The 23,745-nt window shown below is 45.0% G+C and overlaps 1 protein-coding gene across 1 annotated transcript; it reads left to right on the top strand.

The window, feature by feature from the left end:
* The first annotated feature begins 20,032 nt into the window (after positions 1-20,032).
* Positions 20,033-22,963, top strand: LOC103079055 (transmembrane protein 42-like). The gene is made up of 3 exons (XM_007463771.1): positions 20,033-20,224; positions 22,063-22,209; positions 22,823-22,963. Exons 1-3 carry the CDS (start codon positions 20,033-20,035, stop codon positions 22,961-22,963), a joined length of 480 nt encoding a protein of 159 aa, XP_007463833.1.
* Positions 22,964-23,745: the final 782 nt, after the last annotated feature.

Here is a 23,745-nt window from a genome sequence, read left to right as displayed (position 1 = left end):
CGTCCCTGGTGGCGCAGGGGTTAAGAGTCTGCCTGCCAATGCAGGGGACACAGGTTCGAGCCCTGGTCCGGGAAGATCCCACGTGCTGCAAAGCAGCTAAGCCCCTGTGCCACAACTACTGAGCGTGCACTTTAGAGCCTGCAAGCCACAACTGAGCCCACGTGCTGCATGTACTGAAGCCCACGTGCTCTAGAGCCTGTGCTCCACAACAAGAGAAGCCATGGCAATGAGAAGCCTGCGCACTGCAATGAAGAGTAGCCTCCCCCTTGCCGCACCTAGAGAAAGCCCACGCGCAGCAACAAAGACCCAACACAGCCAAAAATAATAAATAAATAAAAATAAATTTTAAGAAAATCCTATAGGCACCTCCCTGGCAGTCCAGTGGTTAAGACTCCCCACTTCCACTGCAGGGGGCACGGGTTTGGTCCCTGGTAGAGGAACTAGGATCCGGCATGCCTCAACATGGCCAAAAAAAATCCTATATAGTTCTGTATTTGAATTAGAAGTATCACTATAAATCCTTGATGATGTTATCTTTTTAAAAATGCAGATATATGTCCTAGCTCCATCCACTGAAAAAGTCCCCAAACAAGGACAAACCTCTGGCACCAGATTGTCATCACTGAATACCATTTTCCATTAAGAGAAAACTAGGCTCCTGGAGAAATGGCTGATTCCAGGGCTGGAACTGGATAAGAGGAGCCTGGAACATATTGTCACATCAGAAACAAATAAACTACTGGAGACAGAGGGCTGTTCAAAAACCCCCAGGGCCAAAGACATCAATCAGAATTTCCTGCAATTAATTAAAATACATCAGGGATATTTAATTCTATGAGTTCACTGAAAAAAAAAGAAATGTTTAATTTTGGAAGATTAGTTAACACATTATTTTGAATATCAGTAAAAGAAGGCAAAAAATTCAGCATTTAGTCCATGTTACCTATATGAGCTGTAATATAACTAAATGCTCCCATTATGGAAATATTTCAGCTCATAAATGAAGGCTAAGTGATAAATTAGAGTGTCACCCTTTTTTTTTTTTTTTTGGCCCGGCCCCATGGCATGTGGAATCTTAGTTCCCCAACCAGGGATCAAACCCGCACTCCCTGCATTGGAAGTGTGGAGTCTTAACCACTGGACTGTGTGTCATCATTTTGTAACTTGTAACAAGTTAGTAGGATCTAAGCAGGCTAATTCATGGCTGCTAACATATCCACAAGTGAAAGGAGAGGAGGTGTGCCTCATGGGGTTGGGAGGGGAGGGCACTTACGCAGCACTTCAGTGAAGCAAGGCAGACACAAATCAGACTGGAATTTCACCAAGCTTATAGTCCTAGCTGCCAACTTCTAGAAAATATAGAGGAAAGAGGAACATGTTAAATGGCACCAAAGGGAAATAATCAGCAAAATCCATGCTGTGGAAAACCATAGATATCATACAATCTAGTTTTTCAACAGGTAAGCAATAAATTACAAGGGAAGAGACAGACACACACACACACAGACAGACTGAGCTATAGATTTAAAGAGATGACCTCAGCTTGCCCTTAGGCAAGGGCAATAGGAGTGAGGTCTTCCTATTTCAGGAAATGGCAACTTTATTCCTCCAGTTCTCAAAAGCCTTGGAATTGCCCTTAACTTTCCCCTTTCTTCTACCTCTGCATGCAGCCTGTCAGTGACTCCAGTCTGCTCCATGTATTCAGAATCTGGGTACCCCTCATCCCATCCCCCACCACTGCTCTGGTCGAAGTCCCTGGGGCCCCTCACCTGCATCCCACAGGAACCTCTAACCAGCCCCCTCTTTCCACCCTTGTACCCTTGAGGCAGGAGATAGATGGGCCCCAGGCTGAGCATCTGGAGTTGTTCCCTGTGGACAGAGACTACAAAATATCAATAGCAGGACAATCGAGAGAGGAGGCTGGGCCGTGCCCAGATAAGAGATAAAAGACCACATATTCTTCTTTCTTGAAATCAAGGAAACCTCCCCGAATACACATGTGCAAAAAGGCTCCCTGGAGGGCTTCCCTGGTGGCGCAGTGGTTGAGGGTCCGCCTGCCGGTGCGGGGGACGCGGGTTCGTGCCCCAGTCCGGGAGGATCCCACATGCCGTGGAACGGCTGGGCCCGTGAGCCATGGCTGCTGAGCCTGTGCATCCGGAGCCTGTGCTCTGCAACAGGAGAGGCCGCGGCGGTGAGAGGCCCGCGTACCAAAAAAACAAAAAAAGGCTCCCTGGAGGTCAAAAAGGGAGGGGGCACTACCCCACAGTAAGTGATGTCAACTACCCATAGACCTCTTCGCTAGAATCCATCTTGGCTAAGAGATACACACTTACACAGGGAGGACCCTGAGATAAACGAAATATGGACTCAAAACCAGGCAAAGCAAGATGATTGGGCAAAGGAAACCTGGAAGAAATGCCCCACAAGAGTGATTCAAACTACCACGCGGGTATGACTGTCTCTCTGAGCCCACCAATGTGTCTATCCACACGTACTGTACTCTTTTTCCTCCTAATAAACACTTTACTTTCTTCACTAATTTCCATCTCTTTGTGGAAATTCATTTCTACACAGCTGACAGGCCAGGGCCTTGTCACTGGCCACCGTGCCTGGTGGTCTAGTGGTTCGGATTCAGCGCTCTCACTGCCTTGGGAGCAGTGGCCGGGGAACTGAAACCCTGCTTCAAGCCACTGCAGGCCTAGGCCACCCAAGATCACCCTGATGCCTACGGTCAACACAGCAGCCAGGCTGAGCCTTTTCAAATACAAGTCAGATTCTGACACACCTCAAAGTCTTCATGTAGCACCCAGTCTTGTCCACAGTCAAAGTCTAGTTCTTAAAATAGCCCCAGACCCTCAGCGATCTGGCTCCTTCTTGCCGCCCTGCTAATCTCCACCTTGCTACTTGGGCTCTGGCCACACTAACCTCCTTGCATTCCTCAAACAGATCAGGCAGCCCCTTCTCGGAGACTTGCACTTGCTCTTTCCTGCATCTAGAGCCATCTTTCCTCAGATCTCCTTGCCCCTCCTTCCCCTGCAGATCTGAGCCCCAGAGCCAAACTTCCCTTTGCTGAGTCCCACCTCTACCACAGCTGCTCTCAATCTACCTGCCCAGCTTTGCACGTGTAATTTATTTTTTAATGTCTGTCTTCCTCCATTAGAAGGAAAGAAAGCAGGGATTGTTTTCAATGCTATACGCACAGTGCTTAGAATGGTAATTGGCACATAGTAGGGCTTCAAAAATGTTAGTTGAATAGAAGCATGGATTAACAAGAATAAATACAATACAAATACTTCTTAAAGTCACTTTGGTTCAAGTTCTGATGAGACTATCCTGAGAGACTCTTGACAGGCCCCTTCCTTCCTCTGAGCCAGAACTGCCCTTCATCTATTACAACACACCTCTCTATCAGAATACTTTCCAGCTTGGTGTTCTTAAATCGATGAAAACAAGTTCAGTTATGGTGACCCTGTAGGCATTTTCTATAGGGTAACGACTTTTCCAGTTTTATCTTTGGCCTGATCAAAACTGCCTTCCTTTAGCTCCTCTGATACAGCAAGAAAAGCTACAATTATATTTTGGTAATTCCGTCACTTTCTGACATGATTCTGAAAACAAACTGTCATTTATATCCAGACCTGCATATTTACCTTCACCTAATTAAAAAATCATTAATTGAATTAGGTTGAAATAGGGATTTACAAATCTGACTCCATATTAGATCTGTTTCTTTCACCTTAACCTTTGTTTTCTGTTGCTTTTGCTACAAGTTATTCACTAAAGGGATGCTGCCTATAGCTGAAAATACACATAATGGCTAGTCTCTGGGAACCCTACCCCCCATGCCCGAAGATTAAACTAACATACCTTTGTTCAGCTCACAGGAAACATCCTGACCCAGCCCACCTGTGAATGGCTGCAGGAAAGAAGAAATTTACACACTCCCTCCCTGAGTTAGGCCGAAACCAGGACCTCTTTGCAATAACCTTTACTGGTCATCTCACCTCCCTTTTTCTTTGTTCGATAAAAGAAACTAGCATCCAGACCCCAGCAAGATGGTTCTCTAGGACCCTTGTCCACCATCTGCTCGGAATCCTGGCTTTCCAAATAAAGTTTTTCCTGCCCCAACACCTCGTCCCCTGATTTATTTGCCTGTCCTGCAGTGAGCAGAATGAGCTTGGACTTGGTCACAAGGTTACTTTTATCTCTTTTCCGTTGCATTCAGCCCATGGCATAGAATTCTCAAATGTTTGACACTACTTATTTTTTCCTCCCTCCCTCCTTCCCTCCTTCCTCTCTTTCTTTCTTCCTCTCTCTCTTTTCCTTCTTTCCTTCCTCCCTCCCTCCCTCCCTTCCTTCTTTCTGAAACCACTAGGTGGCATTTCAGGGACTCCAAGGAGCTCTGGTTCTTTGTCTCAGCTCAGAAAGAATTCAGCAAGAGGCAAAGTGATAGATAAGAAGTGATTTATTAGAAAAGGACGCTTGTGAGGCTTACAAGTGTAAGGAACGGAACCAAGAAACGGGGGAGAGCTTAAACAAGCTTTATTTAGGAACACTCCCAGGCGAGGTTCACTGGTCCCAGAGAAAGGGGCCAGAGAAGTCGCGCCCGGGTGAGGGTTTGGGCAGAATTTATAGGGGAAGACGGGAAAGGGGTGTGGTGAATCTGGGAGGGCGCAGGGTATTCCTTATTTTGTGGTCTCTTCGGGTATCGTGGCAATATCCGGTGCCGGTCGCATCAGCCTTGGGACCGTTAGTCCCGCCCCTCGAAAAGCTGGAAGGCTGGGCCGGGTGGAAAGTCCCCAGGTCAGTTCCTGGACCTGGGCGGTCAGGAAAGTCTCCAGGTCAGTTTCTGGAACTAGGTGGTCCGGAAAGTTTCGGTCTGATGCAACCTGTGAGTCTGATTGCGTTCCCCTGCCTCGGGCCAGTTAGCCTTACAACAAGCAGGTGGGCAAGAGGGTGCCGCACCCCCAAAACTTAGTGGGCTACAGCTTTATAATCAAAGAAAAAGTCGGGAGGGGGGAAAGACTACCTTCCTCCTCATTCTTGAGTAGTCGTCACGCATCCGTCATTAGCTCCTCCTCCATGTCGGGCAGGGGAGTGTTCTTGTCCCTACATGGTAAAGCTGGGACTGTCATGGCACAATGGAAATGAGCAAAGAGCTGGTAATATATGCTTAAAATGGTAAATCACCTCAAGTTTTAGTAGAATGTCACCTTTTCCTTATATTTCTGTTATTAGTGCACACAGAGAAGCGTGTCCTAGGAATCATTAACCTACTGAGCTCACTGGGCAGGATGCCCAGTTGTATTACTGTTTGGGGGAATGTCTCATGCTTGCATGGTTTTGTTGCTAAGCAAGCCTGCTTGGCTTTGTGGTTAAGGAAACCTGCTTTTTTTTCCTCTTCTTTTTTATTTAATTTTTATACAGCAGGTTCTTATTAGTCATCAATTTTATACACATCAGTGTATACATGTCAATCCCAATAGCCCAATTCAACACACCACCACCACCACCCCCTTGCCGCTTTCCCCCCTTGGTGTCCATACGTTTGTCCTCTACATCTGTGTCTCAATTTCTGCCCTGCAAACCGATTCATCTGTACCATTTTTCTAGGTTCCACATATATATGTTAATATACAATATTTGTTTTTCTCTTTCTGACTTATTTCACTCTGTATGATAGTCTCTAGATCCATGCACATCTCAACAAATGATCCGATTTCGTTCCCTTTTATGGCTGAGTAATATTCCATTGTATATATGTACCACATCTTCTTTATCAGTTCGTCTGCTGATGGGCATTTAGGTTACTTCCATGACCTCGCTATTGTAAATAGTGCTGCAGTGAACACTGGGTGCATGTGTCTTTTTGAATTATGGTTTTCTCTGGGTATATGCCCAGTAGTGGGATTGCTGGATCATATGGTAATTTTATTTTTAGTGGTTTAAGGAACCTCCATACTGTTCTCCATAGCGGCTATATCAATTTACATTCCCACCAGCAGTGCAGGAGGGTTCCCTTTTCTGCACACCCTCTCCAGCATTTGTTGTTTGTAGATTTTCTGATGATGCCCATTCTAACTGGTGTGAGGTGATACCTCACTGTAGTTTTGATTTGCATTTCCCTAATAATTAGTGATGCTGAGCAGCTTTTCATGTGCTTCTTGGCCATCTGTATGTCTTTGGAGAAATGTCTACTTAGGTCTTCTGCCCATTTTTTTTCTTCCCATTTTTGGATTGGGTTGTTTGTTTTTTTGTTATTGAGCTGCATGAGCTGCTTGTAAATTTTGGAGATTAATCCTTTGTCAGTTGCTTCATTTGCAAATATTTTCTCCCATTCTGAGGGTTGTCTTTTGGTCTTGTTTATGGTTTCCTTTGCTGTGCAAAAGCTTTGAAGTTTCATTAGGTCCCATTTGTTTATTTTTGGTTTTATTTCCATAACTCTAGGAGGTGGGTCAAAAAAGATCTTGCTGTGATTTATGTCAAAGAGTGTTCTTCCTATGTTTTCCTCTAAGAGTTTTATAGTGTCTGGTCTTACATTTAGGTCTCTAATCCATTTTGAGTTTATTTTTGTGTATGGTGTTAGGGAGTGTTCTAATTTCATTCTTTTACATGTAGCTGTCCAGTTTTCCCAGCACCACTTATTGAAGAGACTGTCTTTTTTCCATTGTATATCCTTGCCTCCTTTGTCATAGATTAGTGGACCGTAGGTGCGTGGGTTTATCTCTGGGCTTTCTATCTTGTTCCATTGATCTATGTTTCTGTTTTTGTGTCAGTACCATATTGTCTAACCTGCTTTCTTGAGTGATCATTAACTTACAGGGGTCTCCCATACTTTTTTCTTTACTTACAATCCCCTAGTGGGATTAACTATTTAATTACCTACTTTGTCCCTTTACTCGGTCCCAGTCTCTCCCTCCCTTCCTTCCTTCCTTCCTTCTTTCCCTTCTTTCTCTCTCTCTCTTTCTCTTTTTCTAAAAAAAAAAAATCCTTGAGCCTTGTCCTATAGCAGTGTTCCAGACCTTTCTTTCTTTAACTCATGATGGAATAGCATTCTAATCTGACCCTCCTTTAAAGTGCCATAAACCCCTTTTTAATATACATAATGTTCATAAAGTCAAACATTAAGCCAGTAAAACAAAATGATCACCATTATAGTCTCTGTCAATAACTTTAAAAATGCTAACCAAATTGTTAATATTGATTAATATTTTTGTCCTGGTTTCTTCATGGCCCTAAACTCTAGTTCCAGCAATCTCACCACACACATTCCAGCATCAAAACCCTGTGCATTACCTCTTTATATTTGTTTTATAGCCATTCATTCATTCAACAGATATTATCATGTACCTAACATATGACCGATACAGATCTAGGTGCCAGGGAAACCACAGAAAAAAAAAAAAAAAAAAAAAAAAAAAAAGAAGCATAAATTTTTGCGGCTTACATTCTAGTGGGGAAAAGAAAAAAGATAACAAGCAAAATTAAAATAATACATGTATTTTGCAAGTGATAATGACGAGGAGAAAAACTAAATCAGAGAAGGGAGAAATAGGCTGTGTGTATGGACATTGCATTTTTTTTTTTCCGCCGTGCCTCATGGCTTGTGGGATCCTAGTTCCCCAGCCGGGGATCAAACCCAGGTCCCAGCCATGAAAGTGCCAAGTCCTAACCACTGGACTGCCGGGGAATTCCCCATATTTTTAAACCCACAGGAAACCATAAAAGCCCTGAGAAAGTGACATTTGAATAAATAAGATAGTTATCCAGCAAGCCATGTAGATGCCTGGGGAAAGTATTCCAGACAGAGGGAACGCACCTGCAAGTGTTCTAATTCTGGAATATTCCAGAGACCACTCAGGTAGACAAGGAGGCCAGTGAGTGAGGAAGGGGAGAGTAGCAGAAGTCGAAGGCAGAAATGTGATGGCGATGAGTGGGACCTCACAGTGAGATAGAAAGACATTGGCAGTGGAAGGTTTGGAGCAAGTTAAAGTAGTTTGCTTTAACTTATTCTTTGACATACTATTCTTAGCTTCAATAAAATTATACTTCAGAAGGGTTTGAAAAATAATATATGTCTATATCTATATATCTTTATAAAGATTGAAAACTTTTAAAAATATCATGGCATTCTAAAAGGTAATACAGTAGGTCCCCTACATAAGAACCTGCAAGTTGTGAACTTTCAAAGTGCATTTGCATGTCCAATCACGTAAGTTAGTTCATGTGTCTGGTATACATTGTCACATGTGTGAATCCTTTACAAGTGGTTGTGCTTTTGTGTACTTTACTGTAAGTACTGTATAGAGTACAGTAGTACAGTATTTTTATTTCAAGTCCAGGATGTCCAGAAGCAAGTGTAAAAGCAGCAGTGATGTAGCTGGTACTTCTAAGAAGTGCCAAGTGATAACGATGGAAACAAAAGTGAAAATAATTGAGAGAGTGAAGCTAGGCAAAAAGATAGAATTGGAGGCCCAGAGAAAGGATGAAGAAAGACAAGAGGAAGAAGAAGTAACTGAAGAACCGAAGAGATTCATGACGCAGGAAATGGCAAAGGGATTTTCTTTATTTGAGGGGGCACTGTTAGTTTTTGAGGCACAGGACCTGAACGTAGAATGGTACACGAAGGTTGCAGTAGCCATTCAGAACGCAGTCCAGTGGTACCGTGTCATCCATTATGAGAAAAAAAGAGCTGCTACCCAAACATCATTGGGTCATTTTTTCAAGAGGGTGGATGGAATTGAATCCAACAAGGAGCCAGAACCTGTGCCATCAAAGTCGGGTGTGAGTGAAATTAGAGCTTGCCCTCCGTCTCCTATTGCTGACGATCCTTCAGCTCTACCATCTCCCACCTCCTCTCCCTCGTCGAGTCAGCAGCTCTCCTTCCCTGTTCACACGATGCCAGCCGCTGTATGCCAGCTGTTGTACTGTACTACTGTCAAGGTATTGTACTGTAAGATTTAAAACGTTTATTTTTGTGTGTTTGTTTGTTTTTATGTATTATTTGTGTGAAAAGTATTATAAACCTATTACAGTACAGTATTATATTGCCGATTGTGTTAGCTGGGTATCTAAGCTAACTTTGTTGGACTTACGAACAAATTGGACTTACGAACGCACTCTTGGAATGGAACTCATCATATGTAGGGGACTTACTGTATATAAGCTCTACGTTGATAACATAAAACAATTACTATTGATGCATCTTACAAATTATTTTTTAATGCTTGCATATTACACATTACAATGGCTCCTTTGGAGCTATTAAATCTTAAATGACAAATGGATATTAAAGATTTTGCAGGTATCCAGAATCTAGAAGAAAGTTCTGCTGTATAGATTTTCCTTTGCTAGTATCATAAGTTGAAAAATTAAGAATCTTATTCCCATATTCAAAGTGTGTTTATATAATATGTATTATCAGATATGTGTGTAATGCAAATAGAAGCTACTGTGTATGGAAACTTCGAAATTCCTTTCACTGTTCCATCTTCATGAAGAAGCAATTGATAAACTCGTATATTTAAAATACTCTTTTTGGATTAGTGTGTTATGATAATACCCTTTGTGATTACTGAGAGCTTAGGATCTGTTTCATCATGCAATTACATATTTTAAAATTATCACATTGTACATTGTTTTAAATATAGCTGATTTAATGATAGGTTTCAAATACTAGGGCACATATGGAACATACTGTGGAAGTACATCTCTCCCCTTGGCAATTAAAGGGTCTTTGAGATTACCCAGCTTAGTTATGCTGAATATGTACATTAGAAAGGTCCTTTGCTACCTATATTAGTGACCCCCATATCCTTATCCTATCTGTAATTCTCAAGTAATTAACTTCAATGAGAACCCAATTCCTTGTGTGGCTGGAGTTCTGATCAGGCTCTGATAAAGTCAGGAAATGACCAGTGAAAAAAGTAAGGAATAACTCCTCCTAGAACACAACCAGTTTCATCATCATGAACATGGCTATTCTTTGACTCTTTTCTATGTTATCCATTTACAATCTGAAGTTCACATTATAGAGCAGGTCTATCTACAGTACATTTTAATAAAAGCCCAATCTGAGCTGAGTCCAGGAGAAAAATTTTTTGTATCCTATACATATGCATATGCATGTAAGTGTTTCTGATTTTCAGATAATATCATGGTGCTGGTTAATGCCCAATTTGTTCATCTGAGAGCTTTTTTCACCTTTCTTCACACTAACTCTGAAATGATCTTTAAAAAGAAGGGAATAGTATATTATAAATTATCTAAATTGAAAATGTATAAAACCTGTTAGGTAGGCATAACCAACATCTATGTGTAGTCCAAAGCCCTTAGCAGCCTTATTATCTACTGTAGTTACTCTACAGGAATAACTTTGGGTCTCTCACTCTTAGAGCAACACAACTGGAACTGAACTATAATACATGCTTCACCTAAGATTTTCCATTCTGCATGTCAACCTTGGCCTGCTGCATAAAACTAGTGAATCCCATTTTGTGTATCCTTAAATTTTTCCTCTCTCATAAACTGCATTCTGATAACTTAGTCTGTGGCTTTCTTTGAGCATGGAAATCTTACTGGTTGTTATCCTGATTCAATGAATCAACAATTGAACCTCAACTATGAGGAAGATATGAGCAAGGATTGCCAATGAAATTAATAAGAATTGCTTAAACATTTGTAGCCTTATAGGAGATCATAGCCAAGGGAAGAAGCCTACCATTCAAAGGAAACCATGTTCTCATGTGAAAAATTTTGAGTACCAAGTAATATCAATATAATGTCATGTGAGAGAGCATCCATTTTGACTCTTTTGTGTCAGAGATTAAGAAACCAAGTGTAATGGAGTTACCACATGATCCTACAATCCCACTCCTGGACATATATCCAGAAAAGATGAAAACTCTAATTCAAAAAGATACATGCACTCCAATGTTCATAGAAGCACTAGTTACAATAACCAAGATATGGAAGCAACCTAAATGTCCATCAGCAGATGAACAGGGAATTCCGTTGGTTAAGACTCTGAGCTTTTACTGCCAAGGGCCTGGGTTCAATCTCTGGTCAGGGAACTAAGATCCCGCAAACCACACACTGCAGCTAAAAAAAATAATAATCAGGGCTTCCCTGGTGGCACAGTGGTTGAGAGTCCGCCTGCCGATGCAGGGGACACGGATTCGTGCCCCGGTCCGGGAAGATCCCACATGCCGTGGAGCGGCTGGGCCCGTGAGCCATGGCCGCTGAGCCTGCGCGTCCGGAGCCTGTGCTCCGCAATGGGAGAGGCCACAGCAGTGAGAGGCCCGCGTACCACAAAAAAATAATAATAATAATAATCAGATGAATGGATAAGATGTGGTACATATATACAATGGAATATTACTCAGCCATAAAAAAGAATGAAATAATGCCATTTGCAGCAACACGGATGGACCTAGAGATGATATTACTTATATGTAGAATCTAAAAAAATAATACAAGGGAATTCCCTGGTGGTTCAGTGGTTAGGACTCCACACTTTCACTGCATGGGGCACGGGTTCGATCCCTGGTCAGGGAACTAAGATCCTGCATGTTGCATGGCATGGCAAAAAAAAAAAAAAAAAAAAGAACTGTAAAGAGATTTGGAACCATGTCAGTTAAGGATCTACTAAGTACTAAAATAACTGGGAAGTCCAAGATTATGGACTTAAAGATTATGTTAAAAGAGGTTGATTTGTAAGAATATTTCAGAATTGACTTTTTCTGCATATTTACTAAAAATATTAATATGTATAAATAACTTCAGCAAGAAACTAAGAAAATAGAGTTGCATTTCAGTTAAAGGTAACAATATGAGTGTTTTCCAAGATTACAAAGTTACATTTGTGTTGGAAACAATACTTTAGTTTTATGATATAAAGAAATAATTTGTCTTTGTAATTTTGTTCAAGGAAAGTTGAGATTTGCAGACTTATAAAATTTCTATAATTTTTACAATTTAGGAATAATTTTACACTAAATATTTTCCCATTAAGACAACAAAAATTAATACCCCCTTTAAAACAAGATTACTATCATGTAGGAACAACTTCCATAGATTTGCAGTCTATTAAAACACCATGAGGGACTTCCCTGGTGGTCCAGTGGTTAAGACTTTGCTTTCCAGTGCCGGCGGTGTTGGTTTGATCCCTGGTCAGGGAGCTAAGATCCCACATGTCTCGAGCCCAAAAGACCAAAACATAAGACAGAAGCAATATTGTAACAAATTCAATAAAGACTTTAAAAAAAATGGTCCACATCAAAAAATAAAAAATCTTTAAAAAAATTAAATAAATAAAACACCATGATATAGGAATACTGAAAAAGGAAGCCTTAACACACTGACCACTTTTGGACACTATTTTCTTCTTTCCTTTATTATGCTTCCATGAAAGGGAGAGTGATCAATTTAGGGGGCTGGTTTAATATACAGGAGACACATGATACAAGGGTGCTGATTGAATCAATGGGAGTCACTAATTACTGGTGACCGATTTAACAACAGAAGTCACATGATCCACGGGGCTGATTGCCGTGCCGGAGCATGCCCCACAGGGGACGGCTCCTCCCTGCCTGTGACTGCTTTGGAGGTGGGAGAAGGTGGAGTAGCGAAGCTGGTAATAAAGAGGCTTGTGTCTTATCACCTGTTTGAGTTCTCTAGGTCTGCCACAAAAAAAAAAAAAAAAAGAACTGTAAAGAGATTTGGAACCATGTCAGTTAAGGATCTACTAAGTACTAAAATAACTGGGAAGTCCAAGATTATGGACTTAAAGATTATGTTAAAAGAGGTTGATTTGTAAGAATATTTCAGAATTGACTTTTTCTGCATATTTACTAAAAATATTAATATGTATAAATAACTTCAGCAAGAAACTAAGAAAATAGAGTTGCATTTCAGTTAAAGGTAACAATATGAGTGTTTTCCAAGATTACAAAGTTACATTTGTGTTGGAAACAATACTTTAGTTTTATGATATAAAGAAATAATTTGTCTTTGTAATTTTGTTCAAGGAAAGTTGAGATTTGCAGACTTATAAAATTTCTATAATTTTTACAATTTAGGAATAATTTTACACTAAATATTTTCCCATTAAGACAACAAAAATTAATACCCCCTTTAAAACAAGATTACTATCATGTAGGAACAACTTCCATAGATTTGCAGTCTATTAAAACACCATGAGGGACTTCCCTGGTGGTCCAGTGGTTAAGACTTTGCTTTCCAGTGCCGGCGGTGTTGGTTTGATCCCTGGTCAGGGAGCTAAGATCCCACATGTCTCGAGCCCAAAAGACCAAAACATAAGACAGAAGCAATATTGTAACAAATTCAATAAAGACTTTAAAAAAAATGGTCCACATCAAAAAATAAAAAATCTTTAAAAAAATTAAATAAATAAAACACCATGATATAGGAATACTGAAAAAGGAAGCCTTAACACACTGACCACTTTTGGACACTATTTTCTTCTTTCCTTTATTATGCTTCCATGAAAGGGAGAGTGATCAATTTAGGGGGCTGGTTTAATATACAGGAGACACATGATACAAGGGTGCTGATTGAATCAATGGGAGTCACTAATTACTGGTGACCGATTTAACAACAGAAGTCACATGATCCACGGGGCTGATTGCCGTGCCGGAGCATGCCCCACAGGGGACGGCTCCTCCCTGCCTGTGACTGCTTTGGAGGTGGGAGAAGGTGGAGTAGCGAAGCTGGTAATAAAGAGGCTTGTGTCTTATCACCTGTTTGAGTTCTCTAGGTCTGCCACAACAAATTGGCACAAACCTGGTGGCTTAACACAACAGAACAATATTCTCTCACAGTTGCGGAGACTACAAGTCCAAAATCAAGGTGTTGGCAAGGCTCCGCCCTCTAGAGGACAATCTGTTCCACCCCTCTCTTACCTTGTGGTGTTGCTGGGAACACTTGGCATTCCTTGGCATGTAGACGCATCCCTCCAATCTTTGCCTCTGTGGTCACATGGCATTCTCTCCGTGTCTCTGTCTCTTCTTCTAAGCACACTAGTCAGATTAGGGCCCACCCTAATGACCTCATCTTAATTTGATTACATCTGCAATTGACCCCATTTCCAAATAATTTCACATTCACAGGTGCCAGGGATTAGGACTTCAATATATCATGTATGTAGGTATGTATGTATTTGCCTTGCTGCACGGCTTGCATGATCTTAGTTCCCAGACCAGGGATTGAACCCGCACCCTCAGCAGTGAAAGCTCAAGAGTCCTAACAACTGGACTGCCAGGGAATTCCCAATATATCACAATTCAGCCCATAACATCAGTCATAGCAAGAAAAAGGAGATTAAAGCCTTCAGCCAGTACAGGACAGGGAGTTAGAACTGAATGTTTTGCAAAAACCCAGAACCCGAGGAGTCCAGGGATCTTAGTCATCCTGGCAACTCTGCTGCCTGGAACAGGCCTGGTCCAGAGGATGTATGTACTCATTTGTTTAACTGGGCAGAGAAATAAATGGACACAGAGTGAAAAGAGATGAGAGAGAGGAAGACACTGAGGTAAGGTTGGAGTGAAGGCTTAAGAGAGACAAGACATGCACTCCTTAGGTTGTCACAGGCCACACCCATCCCTCTTGTCTCACATGGGGTTGGGGTGGGGTGGTTCTCATATTTAAATTCCTAGCTTGGCCCCTAAGGCCTCTTAAATTTGTAACTTTAGCTCCTAAAGGTGAGGGAGAGTCTGAATGGGTCTCCCAGAACACAATAGGTCATCTTTTGTCCATAAGCCATCTTTGAGGTTTGTTTTCATTGCTTTTTTTTTTTTAGCAGATATTCATTTTTAATTAATTATTTATTTATTTATTTATTTTTGGCTGTGTTGGGTCTTCATTTCTGTGCGAGGGCTTTCTCCAGTTGTGGCAAGCGGGGGCCACTCTTCAACGCAGGGCGCGGGCCTCTCACTATCGCGGGCTCTCTTGTTGCGGAGCACAGGCTCAGTAGTTGTGGCTCACGGGCCCAGTCACTCCGCGGCATGTGGGATCTTCCCAGACCAGGGCTCGAACCCGTATCCCCTGCATTGGCAGGCAGATTCTCAACCACTGTGCCACCAGGGAAGCCCTTCATTGCTCTTTAAATAAATGTGGGATAAGGTATTCCTCCCCCACCACACTCCCAGTTCAGGGTGCTCTAGTTTTCACCATGAGGCTGTCAGCAAGTTTTAAAATTTTATTTATCTTTTATAATCAAATCATAGTCTGTTCAGTCAGACATTTGTAGCAAGGACATGAGCTGGTCACAATATTGGGCACTGTGGCAGGAACAAAGAGAAAACGTGCATAGCATCTGCTTGATGGAGCCCAGTTAGGGAGGCAAGTATGTTGCAAGGCCTGTGAGTGCGCTGAGGGCAATGATCAATTACAGCCTTGCTACTTAGTGTGGTCCCCACTGCCCCACAGCATTAACATCATCTGGGAGTCTGTTAGAAATGCAGAACCTCAATCCAGCTCCAGACCTGAATCAGAATCTTCATTTTAACAAGACTGCTAGCAGGTGATACTTATGCACACAGGAGATTTGTCCAGGAGACAGAAATCACTTCCCAGCAGAGTGTCCAAAGATGGCATCAATTCAACCATCATCACCAGAACAGGGCCCTGTGCTGGGGGCCTAGAGAAGAAATAAATGTGTCCTTGCCCTCTAGGAGGCTAAGAGGGAAACAAACATACAACCACAGGAGTGGTGCAAAGGTAGGGGAGTAGCAGAGTCTGCTTTACAGAGGTGGTGGCTCTGAGATGCTCAACTGCTAATGCTAGTAGAGGCATCATTTGTTCTAAGAAAACTCTTTATAGTGCATGCAGAGTTGATCCAGTGCAACACAGTTCGATTTCCTGTAGGTTCCAAGTAACATAAGAGCTGGGATCACCTTTGAGCTGGGGTTCACACAGCTCTTTGTTCAGTGGCACAGTGCCTCTCTGAGCCTCAATTTTCTCAACTGCAAAATAGGACAATTTGTACCACATAGGAGTTATCAGGGTTATCCATGCTTTTATTGGAGCCACAAAGCCACCTTGTGAGAGAGGATGGCAAATAAGGATTAACATGAAAACTTACTGAATGGAAAAAAAGAATGCTGCTGGACAGTATGTGCACTGTGAAATCAGGTTTAGAAAAAAAAGCCCCATACATATTATATGTTTTTTGTTTGTTTGTTTGTTTGTTTGCTTGCGGTACACGGGCCTCTCACTGTTGTGGCCTCTCCCGTTGCGGAGCACAGGCTCCAGACACGCAGGCTCAGCGGCCATAGCTCACGGGCCCAGCCACTCCGCGGCATGTGGGATCTTCCCAGACCGGGACATGAACTCATGTCCCCTGCATCGGCAGGCGGACTCAACCACTGCGCCACCAGAGAAGCCCTATATGAACTATTTTTTAACGTGTACTATATATGAAACTATACATAGAGAAGAAGACCTGTAAGAACAATGACTTTCCTGGAGGGCAGAAGTAGGCCTTTATATATTTCAACAGCAGTTTATTTTCAAACAAATGTATACTTCTTAAACGAAAACATTTTACAAGTATTTAAGTGCATTGGGAATTGGAAGTAATGTTAATCCTGATTATCTGAGCAGGGTGATTATGGATGACATGTTCTTCTAATTATACTTTCTAAATTTCCTACAATGAGCCTGTATCCATCTGGGCCATTTGATTTGTCAGAAGCCCTAATTAGGGGACCTTCAAGATGGCTGAGGAGTAAGACATGGAGATCACCTTCCTCCCCACAAATACATCAAAAATACATCTACACATGGAACAACTCCCACAGAACACCTACTGAACGCTGGCAGAAGACCTCAGTCTTCCCAAAATGCAAGAAACTCCCCAAGTACCTGGGTAGGCAAAAGAAAAAAGAAGAAACAGAGACAAAAGATTAGGGACAGGACCTGCACCACTGGGAGGGAGCTGTGAAGGAGGAAAAGTTTCCACATACTAGGAAGCCCCTTCACTGGGGGAGACAGTGGGTGGCCGTGGGGAAGCTTCGGAGCCACAGAGGAGAGCACAACAACAGGGGTGCAGAGGGCAAAGCAGAGAGATTTCCGCACAGGTGCCGACCGGCCCTCACCAGCCTGAGATGCTTGTCTGCTCACCCACCAGGGTGGGTGGGGGCTGGGAGCTGAGACTCGGGCTTCGGAGGTCAGATCCCAGGGAGAGGACTGGGGTTGGCTGCGTGAACACAGCCTGAAGAGGGCTAGTGTGCCACAGCTAGCCGGGAGTGGGTCTGGGAAAAAGTCTGGACTTGCCTAAGAGGCAAGAGACCATTGTTTCAGGGTGCACTAGGAGAGGGGATTCCTTCCCTGTCTGCCCACAGAAGGCAGAGTACTGCCTAAATGAGCTCCAGAGACAGGTACGAGCCGTGGCTATCAGCTTGGACCCCAGAGATGGGAGTGAAACGCTAACTCTGCTGCTGCAGCCACCAAGAATCCTGTGTGCAATCACAGGTCACTATCCTCGCACCACTGGGAGCCTGTGCAGCTCGCCACTGCCAGGGTCCTGTGATCCAGGGACAAGTTCCCCAGAGGGAACACCCAGTGAGCCTCAGGCTGCTGCAACATCACGCTGGCCGCTGCTGCAGGCTCACCCCACATTCCAATTATAATTTCCATACCCCTCCCTCCCCAGAGCCTGAATGAGCAAAAGCCCCCTAATCAGCCGCAGCTTTAACCCCATCCTGTCTGGGCAGGAACAGTTGCCTGAGGGTGACCTACACACAGAGGCGGGGCCAAATCCAAAGCTGAACCCCAGGAGCTGTGTGAACAAAGAAGAGAAAGGGAAATCTCTCCCAGCAGCCTCAGGAGCAGCAGATTGAATCCCCACTATCAACTTGATGTACCCTGCATCTGTGGAATATCTGAATAGACAACGAATCATCCCAAAATCGAGGCAGTGGACTTTGGGAGCAACTGTGGACTTGGGGTTTGCTGTCTGCAAATGATTTGTTTCTGATTTTTATGTTTATCTTAGTACAGTTTTTAGCACTTGTTATCACTGGTGGATTTGTTTAGTGGTTTGGTTGCTCTCTTCTTTTCTTATTATCATTATTATTTTTTATCTTAATAATTTTCTTTTATTTTTTTTCTTTTTCCTCCCTTTTCTACTTCTCAGCCATGTGTCTGACAGGGTCTTGGTGCTCTGGCCTGGTGTCAGGCCTGAGCCTCAGGTGGGAGAGCCGAGTTCAGGACATTGGACTACCAGAGACCTTCTGGCCCCATGTAATATCAATCGGTGAGAGCTCTCCCAGAGATCTCCATCTCAATGCTAAGACCCAGCTCCACCCAACGGCCAGCAAGCTCCAGTGCTGGACGCCCCATGCCAAACAACTAGCAAGACAGGAACACAACCCCAACCATTAGCAGAGAGGCTACAGGAAACCATAAACAAGACGAAAAGACAACCCTCAGAATGGGAGAAAATATTTGCAAGCGAATCAACGGACAAAGGATCAATCTCCAAAATATATAAACAGCACATGCAGCTCAATATTAAAAAAACAAACAACCCAATCCAAAAATGGGCAGAAGACCTAAATAGACATTTCTCCAAAGAACATATACAGATTGCCAACAAACACATGAAAGGATGCTCAACATCACTAATCATTAGAGAAATGCAAATCAAAACTTCAATGAGGTATCACCTCACACCGGTCAGAATGGCCATCATCAAAAAATCTACAAACAATAAATGCTGGAGAGGGTGTGGAGAAAAGGAATTCCTCTTGCACTGTTGGTGGGAGTGTAAATTGATACAGCCACTATGGAGAACAGTATGGAGGTTCTTTAAAAAACTAAAAACAGAATTACCAAATGACCCAGCAATCCCACTACTGGGCATATACCCTGAGAAAACCATAATTCAAAAAGAGTCATGTACCACAATGTTAATTGCAGCCCTATTTACAATAGCCAGGACATGGAAGCAACCTAAGTGTCCATCGACAGATGAATGGTTAAAGAAGATGTGGCACATATACACAATGGAATATTACTCAGCCATAAAAAGAAACGAAATTGAGTTATTTGTAGTGAGGTGGATGGACCTAGAGTCTGTCATCATATAAAAAAACAAAAAAAAAAAAAAAAAGGTTCTGATGAACCTAGGGGCAGGACCGGAATAAAGACGCAGAGGTAGAGAATGGACTTGTGGACACGGGGAGGGGGAAGGGTAAGCTGGGACCAAGTGAGAAAGTGGCATTGACATATATACACCACCAAATGTAAAATAGCTAGCTAGTGGGAAGCAGCTGCATCGCACAGGGAGATCAGCTCAGTACTTTGTGACCACTTAGAGCGGTGGGATAGGGAGGGTGGAAGGGAGACGCAAGAGGGCGGGGATACGGGGATATATGTATACATATAGCTGATTCACTTTGTTAGACAGCAGTAACTAACACAACATTGTAAAGCAATTATACTCCAATAAAGATGTAAAAAAAACCCAAAAAAACCCTGCCCCCCAGCCCCGCTTTCTCGCTGAATCTGCCGGTCTCTAGCGCCCTCTGCCGAAGTGTCTCTACGTTTTGCGCTTCTCGAACTAGAAGGTGCAGGCCTGACTCCTGGGTGTCTTGCTAAAATGCATATGCTAATTCAATGGATGTGGGGCGGAGCCTGGGATTGGGCGTTTTAATCATTTTCCCACGGGAAGCTGATGCTGGACCACACCGACTGACAAGGATTCAAACTGCTAGGCAGCGAAGAGTTATTCTACAACAGCAACCACAGTACCACAGTCAGCCTTGGACACCGGTCCAGCAGTGCTCCTCGGAAAGCCTAAAGCTAACACGGAAAGCCGGCCACTCTCGGGAGAAGGCTGTCCTCGGCTCGGCCGGCGGCCCCACCCCTCGAGGCCCTCGCGGAGCCTCAATTGGTCACCACTCTCGCGTGAGCGTCTCGTCACGTGAGGCCGCCGTCCAATCGCGGAGCGCTCTCGGCCCAGCCGGTGGCTGGCGCGGCGGGTGCACGGAGAGGTGGTGGCGGTGCAATGGAGGTAAGGCCTCAGTTCGCCGGCGGAGGGGTGTGCACATCTGCCTACGCCGACGCCTCCGCCGGATTCCCCCCGCACCTCCAGGCGGGAGCGATGCGGCGCCGCTTCTGGGGCGCGTTCAACTGCCTGTGCGCCGGCGCGTTCGGGGCCTTGGCTGCCGCCTCCGCCAAGCTGGCCTTCGGCAGCGAGGTCGAACCGGGGGCGCTGCTGCGGCGGGCCGGCGGGTGGGGCCGGGGCAGGAGGGGCGCTACGGGGCAGCGGGGCTTCGGGATGGAGCGGGGCTGGGGGCGCAGGGGGGCCACCTCACCCCCGCTGGCCTGTTTGGTCCACTCCGCAGCCGGGCACTACTGACAGCGTGGGCAGGAAGGCATCCCTCGACTCCATATCACGCCCAACCCTCGTCCATTGTAGGTGGTAAGAGACTTAGGGGACTGAGGCTTGTTCCCTTACCTGGGACCTAAAATCTGCCCTCCGATTGGGCTAGTTCACTCTCGGGGAAGACGCACACCTCCTACATCCACTCTCTACCTCCCGTTGTGCCCGAACATTTCTCTCCACGTGACTCTAAAGTTGCCCATCTCTTTAACTCCGTAGTTAATGGCAGTTTTGACTGGTCTCCCCTGCTGGCGGAAACTTGGGAATTTGGAATATCCTAGGTATAAGGGAGACTGAGAGAAACATTCTGGACATAACCCCGATGTTGAGAACTCCTTAACTGCCTCCCCATGTCTGCTAAAGGTGTACCTTTGCCTCTCCCATCGCGAGTCATAGGCCACCTTCTGCTTGTTAAAGAGATTTCATTGCATCTGCAGCCCAGGGTTAGGCCCTGACCTGGACAGTAGACAGGTTGATTCTTTAGGTTTAAGCTAATCCAGTGGGAGCTGCCATGCTCGAGGTTGGTATCCTGTTGGGTGTAATTCTTGGAGTAAGTAGACCAAAGTAAGATGAGTGACTATGAGCCATGAGGTTTTCTAGTCTTCTCAGTTGTGCATCAGACCTTCATAAGCCTTTACATAAGCAGGCTGGCACTGGCACATAAAATGTGTCTGTGTAAATTATACAGAGACACTCCATCCTCAAGACTCTGTATATTCAGCTGCTGATGAGAAGTAAGAGGATGAGGTGTAGATGGGCACCATCCCCAGGGGAAGCAGCTCTGTCTGCAGGCAGGTTTATAACTCAAAACCAAACAAGGGGTCTGCATATCCTTTGTGTAGGAGGCTTCTAAAGATCCTCTCTTCTTTCAGTGCTCTCCTTTAAAAAAAAAAGAAAAATACCTGCAAGTTCTCCAGGCGATGCCTGGGGTCACCAGTCAAATAGTCCCCCGTGTGGTTTCCCTAGGCATGGCTGTGTCCTAGTTTAGATCATGGAGCCACACTTCCTGGGCCTGAATACTGGCGGCTCCCCCCAGCTGTGGCGTTTTAGGCAGGTTACTTAATGCTTCAGGTTCTTTATCTGTAAAATGAAGTTAAGGAATAAATGAAAACGTACTTAAAACACTTAGCACAGGGCCTGGTACAGAGTAAAAGCTCAAGAATGCCCAGTGGGACCGGCCTGAGTGAGTTTTAGCCTTCACAGAATGGGGGTGGGGGGTGGGGAGATGACTAATTCATGCTTTACCTGATCCCGGGAAGTGACGACTCCGCCCCTGATTTACCCTTCCCTCCGACTGAGCAATAACCACTTGGCCTGCTGAGACTGAACTTCATGCACTAGTCACTGTGAGGCCAATAAGGGACTGGTGTTCAGTAGAAGATAACTGGTATGGATTCGCATTTTACTTCTGCCCAAGGTCACATGGCTAGCAAGGTGGCCAAATAAGTGTCTTCTCTGAGGTTGTTTCAGCTGTTAAATGGGTGTGCTCCCTGCTTAGGGTTAAGTGAAGCCCTGTGCAGGAAAGCTCTGAGGACCCCCAGGCTGTGGTGGCCTGTCTGCCAGCAGTAACCATGACCCTGGGTGCTGTGAGGGGGTCTGCCGGTCATGCTGCCCAGGGCTGGCCGTGGCTGCAGTGACACTTTCTCCTGCAGGTGAATGTGGGCTTCTCCGTCTTAGGCATCATTGTGATGGCTACCACCAATTCTCTGATGTGGACGTTCTTTAGCCGGGGCCTCAGTTTCTCCGTGTCTTCAGCCATTGCATCTGTCACAGAGACTTTTTCAAATATCCTCAGCTCGGTGAGTAGCCTGAGCGTACAGTTTCTCTGTCTCAAACCTGGGCTCTGGGAGGGTTCTGGGTGGGTTGTTCTTGGGCAACCCCTGCTTTCTACATAGGAGAAGGGCCAGGAACTCAAGCAGAGGTTGGGCTGTGTCTTGACTCCCGGTGGCTGCCCCTCTAATCTCTAACTTGGAGGAATTCTCAAGTTAGATAGGGATGGAGTCCAACTGTCAAAAGCCTACTTGATGCTCCTCAGGGGTCTGTGAACTCAGGCAGGAGATGTGGAGGGTCGAGGTTCTTCTCTCCCAGGTGGGGCTGAGCCAGTCAGCCCTGCAGTCCAGGCAGGGAGGACTTGGTGGACCAGTTGTGTGCTGGGCCTGGCTGCCGGCCTCTGCTGGGCTTTCTTGTGCACTTTGCTGGGTCCGATGCTGTGAGGAGGTACCCTCCCCACTTCTCCAGGTGAGATATGGTGAAGGTAACAGATGGTTTCAGGCCCAAGACTTCCAGCTCCAGACCTTTCCTCCCGCCCTAGGAGGGCACTCAGCCACAGGGGAGTCAGGTGGTGCCCACCCACCATGGTCGCATCCGGTGGGCATGTGCCTGCCCAGCCTCACAGCTGTCTCTGTCCTGCAGGCCTTCCTGGGTTTTGTGTTGTATGGAGAGTGCCAGGAGGTCTTGTGGTGGGGAGGAGTCTTCCTCATCCTCTGCGGACTCACCCTGATCCACAGGGAGCTCCCACCACCCAGGAAGGCTCTTCCACACAAGCAGCAGTAGCACCAGCGGGCTGGGCGGACCCGCTGGAAGGACAGTGATGGCGGCTCAGGCTCGGGTTGGCGTGTGGGGACTGCTTCTCAGGGCGATCTGGGTGTGCAGCCTTCTGACCCTCGGCCAAAGAGAGATGCTTCCCAGGGAACCAGGCTTGTGACCGAGCAGCCTTGCGGGTGGACAGCTCCGGCTTCTGTCAGGGGAAGTACACCGCAGCAGTGTTCTGCCCGAAGCCTTCTCGGTCCATCTGCTCGGTGCTGTTGATTCTCACGCTCCACAACCCACCCAGTGAGCCATGGCAGGTGTGGGAGACCCTGGGGTTGGTGGGCTGCCTGTATGGACTTGAAACCATGCTGTAACTGCAGTCCTGTTGCCTAACAAAGGCCAGTCATGGAATTTTGGAATCAGTGACTGGTGGGGCTTTCGACAACTTCACACTGATATGTCAGGCCGTCAGCGTCATGCTTCTGGATTATGGCAAGAGAAGGAAAATTAGATTAATAAATACTTTTTTTGTAAGTTAAAACTGCCAGGTGTGGAATCTTAATTCTTTCCTACTTTTTTTCCTTTCCTAAGTTTTTGGAGTAAGAGCAGCCAGGGTGAGCTGCAATTCCCAGAGGGGGAGTTGAAACTCCTCCCCCCGCTTCCAGACCTGGGGCTTGACTGCTCTCTGCCTGCCTGCGTGGTTCCTTCCTGACTTCACCCAGGCTGGTGCTCTTCAAATTCAGGAGCATCTGTCCATTCTCTTGGTCCCAAGGAGAAAAGCTTGACCTCACTTTGGGGGTCTAGTT

The sequence above is a fragment of the Lipotes vexillifer genome, unplaced genomic scaffold, assembly GCF_000442215.2.
Source record: "Lipotes vexillifer unplaced genomic scaffold, Lipotes_vexillifer_v1.1 scaffold200, whole genome shotgun sequence".
Taxonomy (NCBI): Eukaryota; Metazoa; Chordata; class Mammalia; order Artiodactyla; family Lipotidae; genus Lipotes; species Lipotes vexillifer.
This window is presented reverse-complemented; position numbering and strand designations above follow the sequence as displayed.

Bases quoted from the DNA above. Each gene is read 5' to 3' on its own strand.
- LOC103079055 (XM_007463771.1), top strand. From the start codon at position 20,033: ATGGAGGTAAGGCCTCAGTTCGCCGGCGGAGGGGTGTGCACATCTGCC. The intron at 20,225-22,062 runs GTCGAACCGGGG...TTTCTCCTGCAG, and splicing joins AGCTGGCCTTCGGCAGCGAG to GTGAATGTGGGCTTCTCCGT. The intron at 22,210-22,822 runs GTGAGTAGCCTG...TCTGTCCTGCAG, and splicing joins TTTCAAATATCCTCAGCTCG to GCCTTCCTGGGTTTTGTGTT.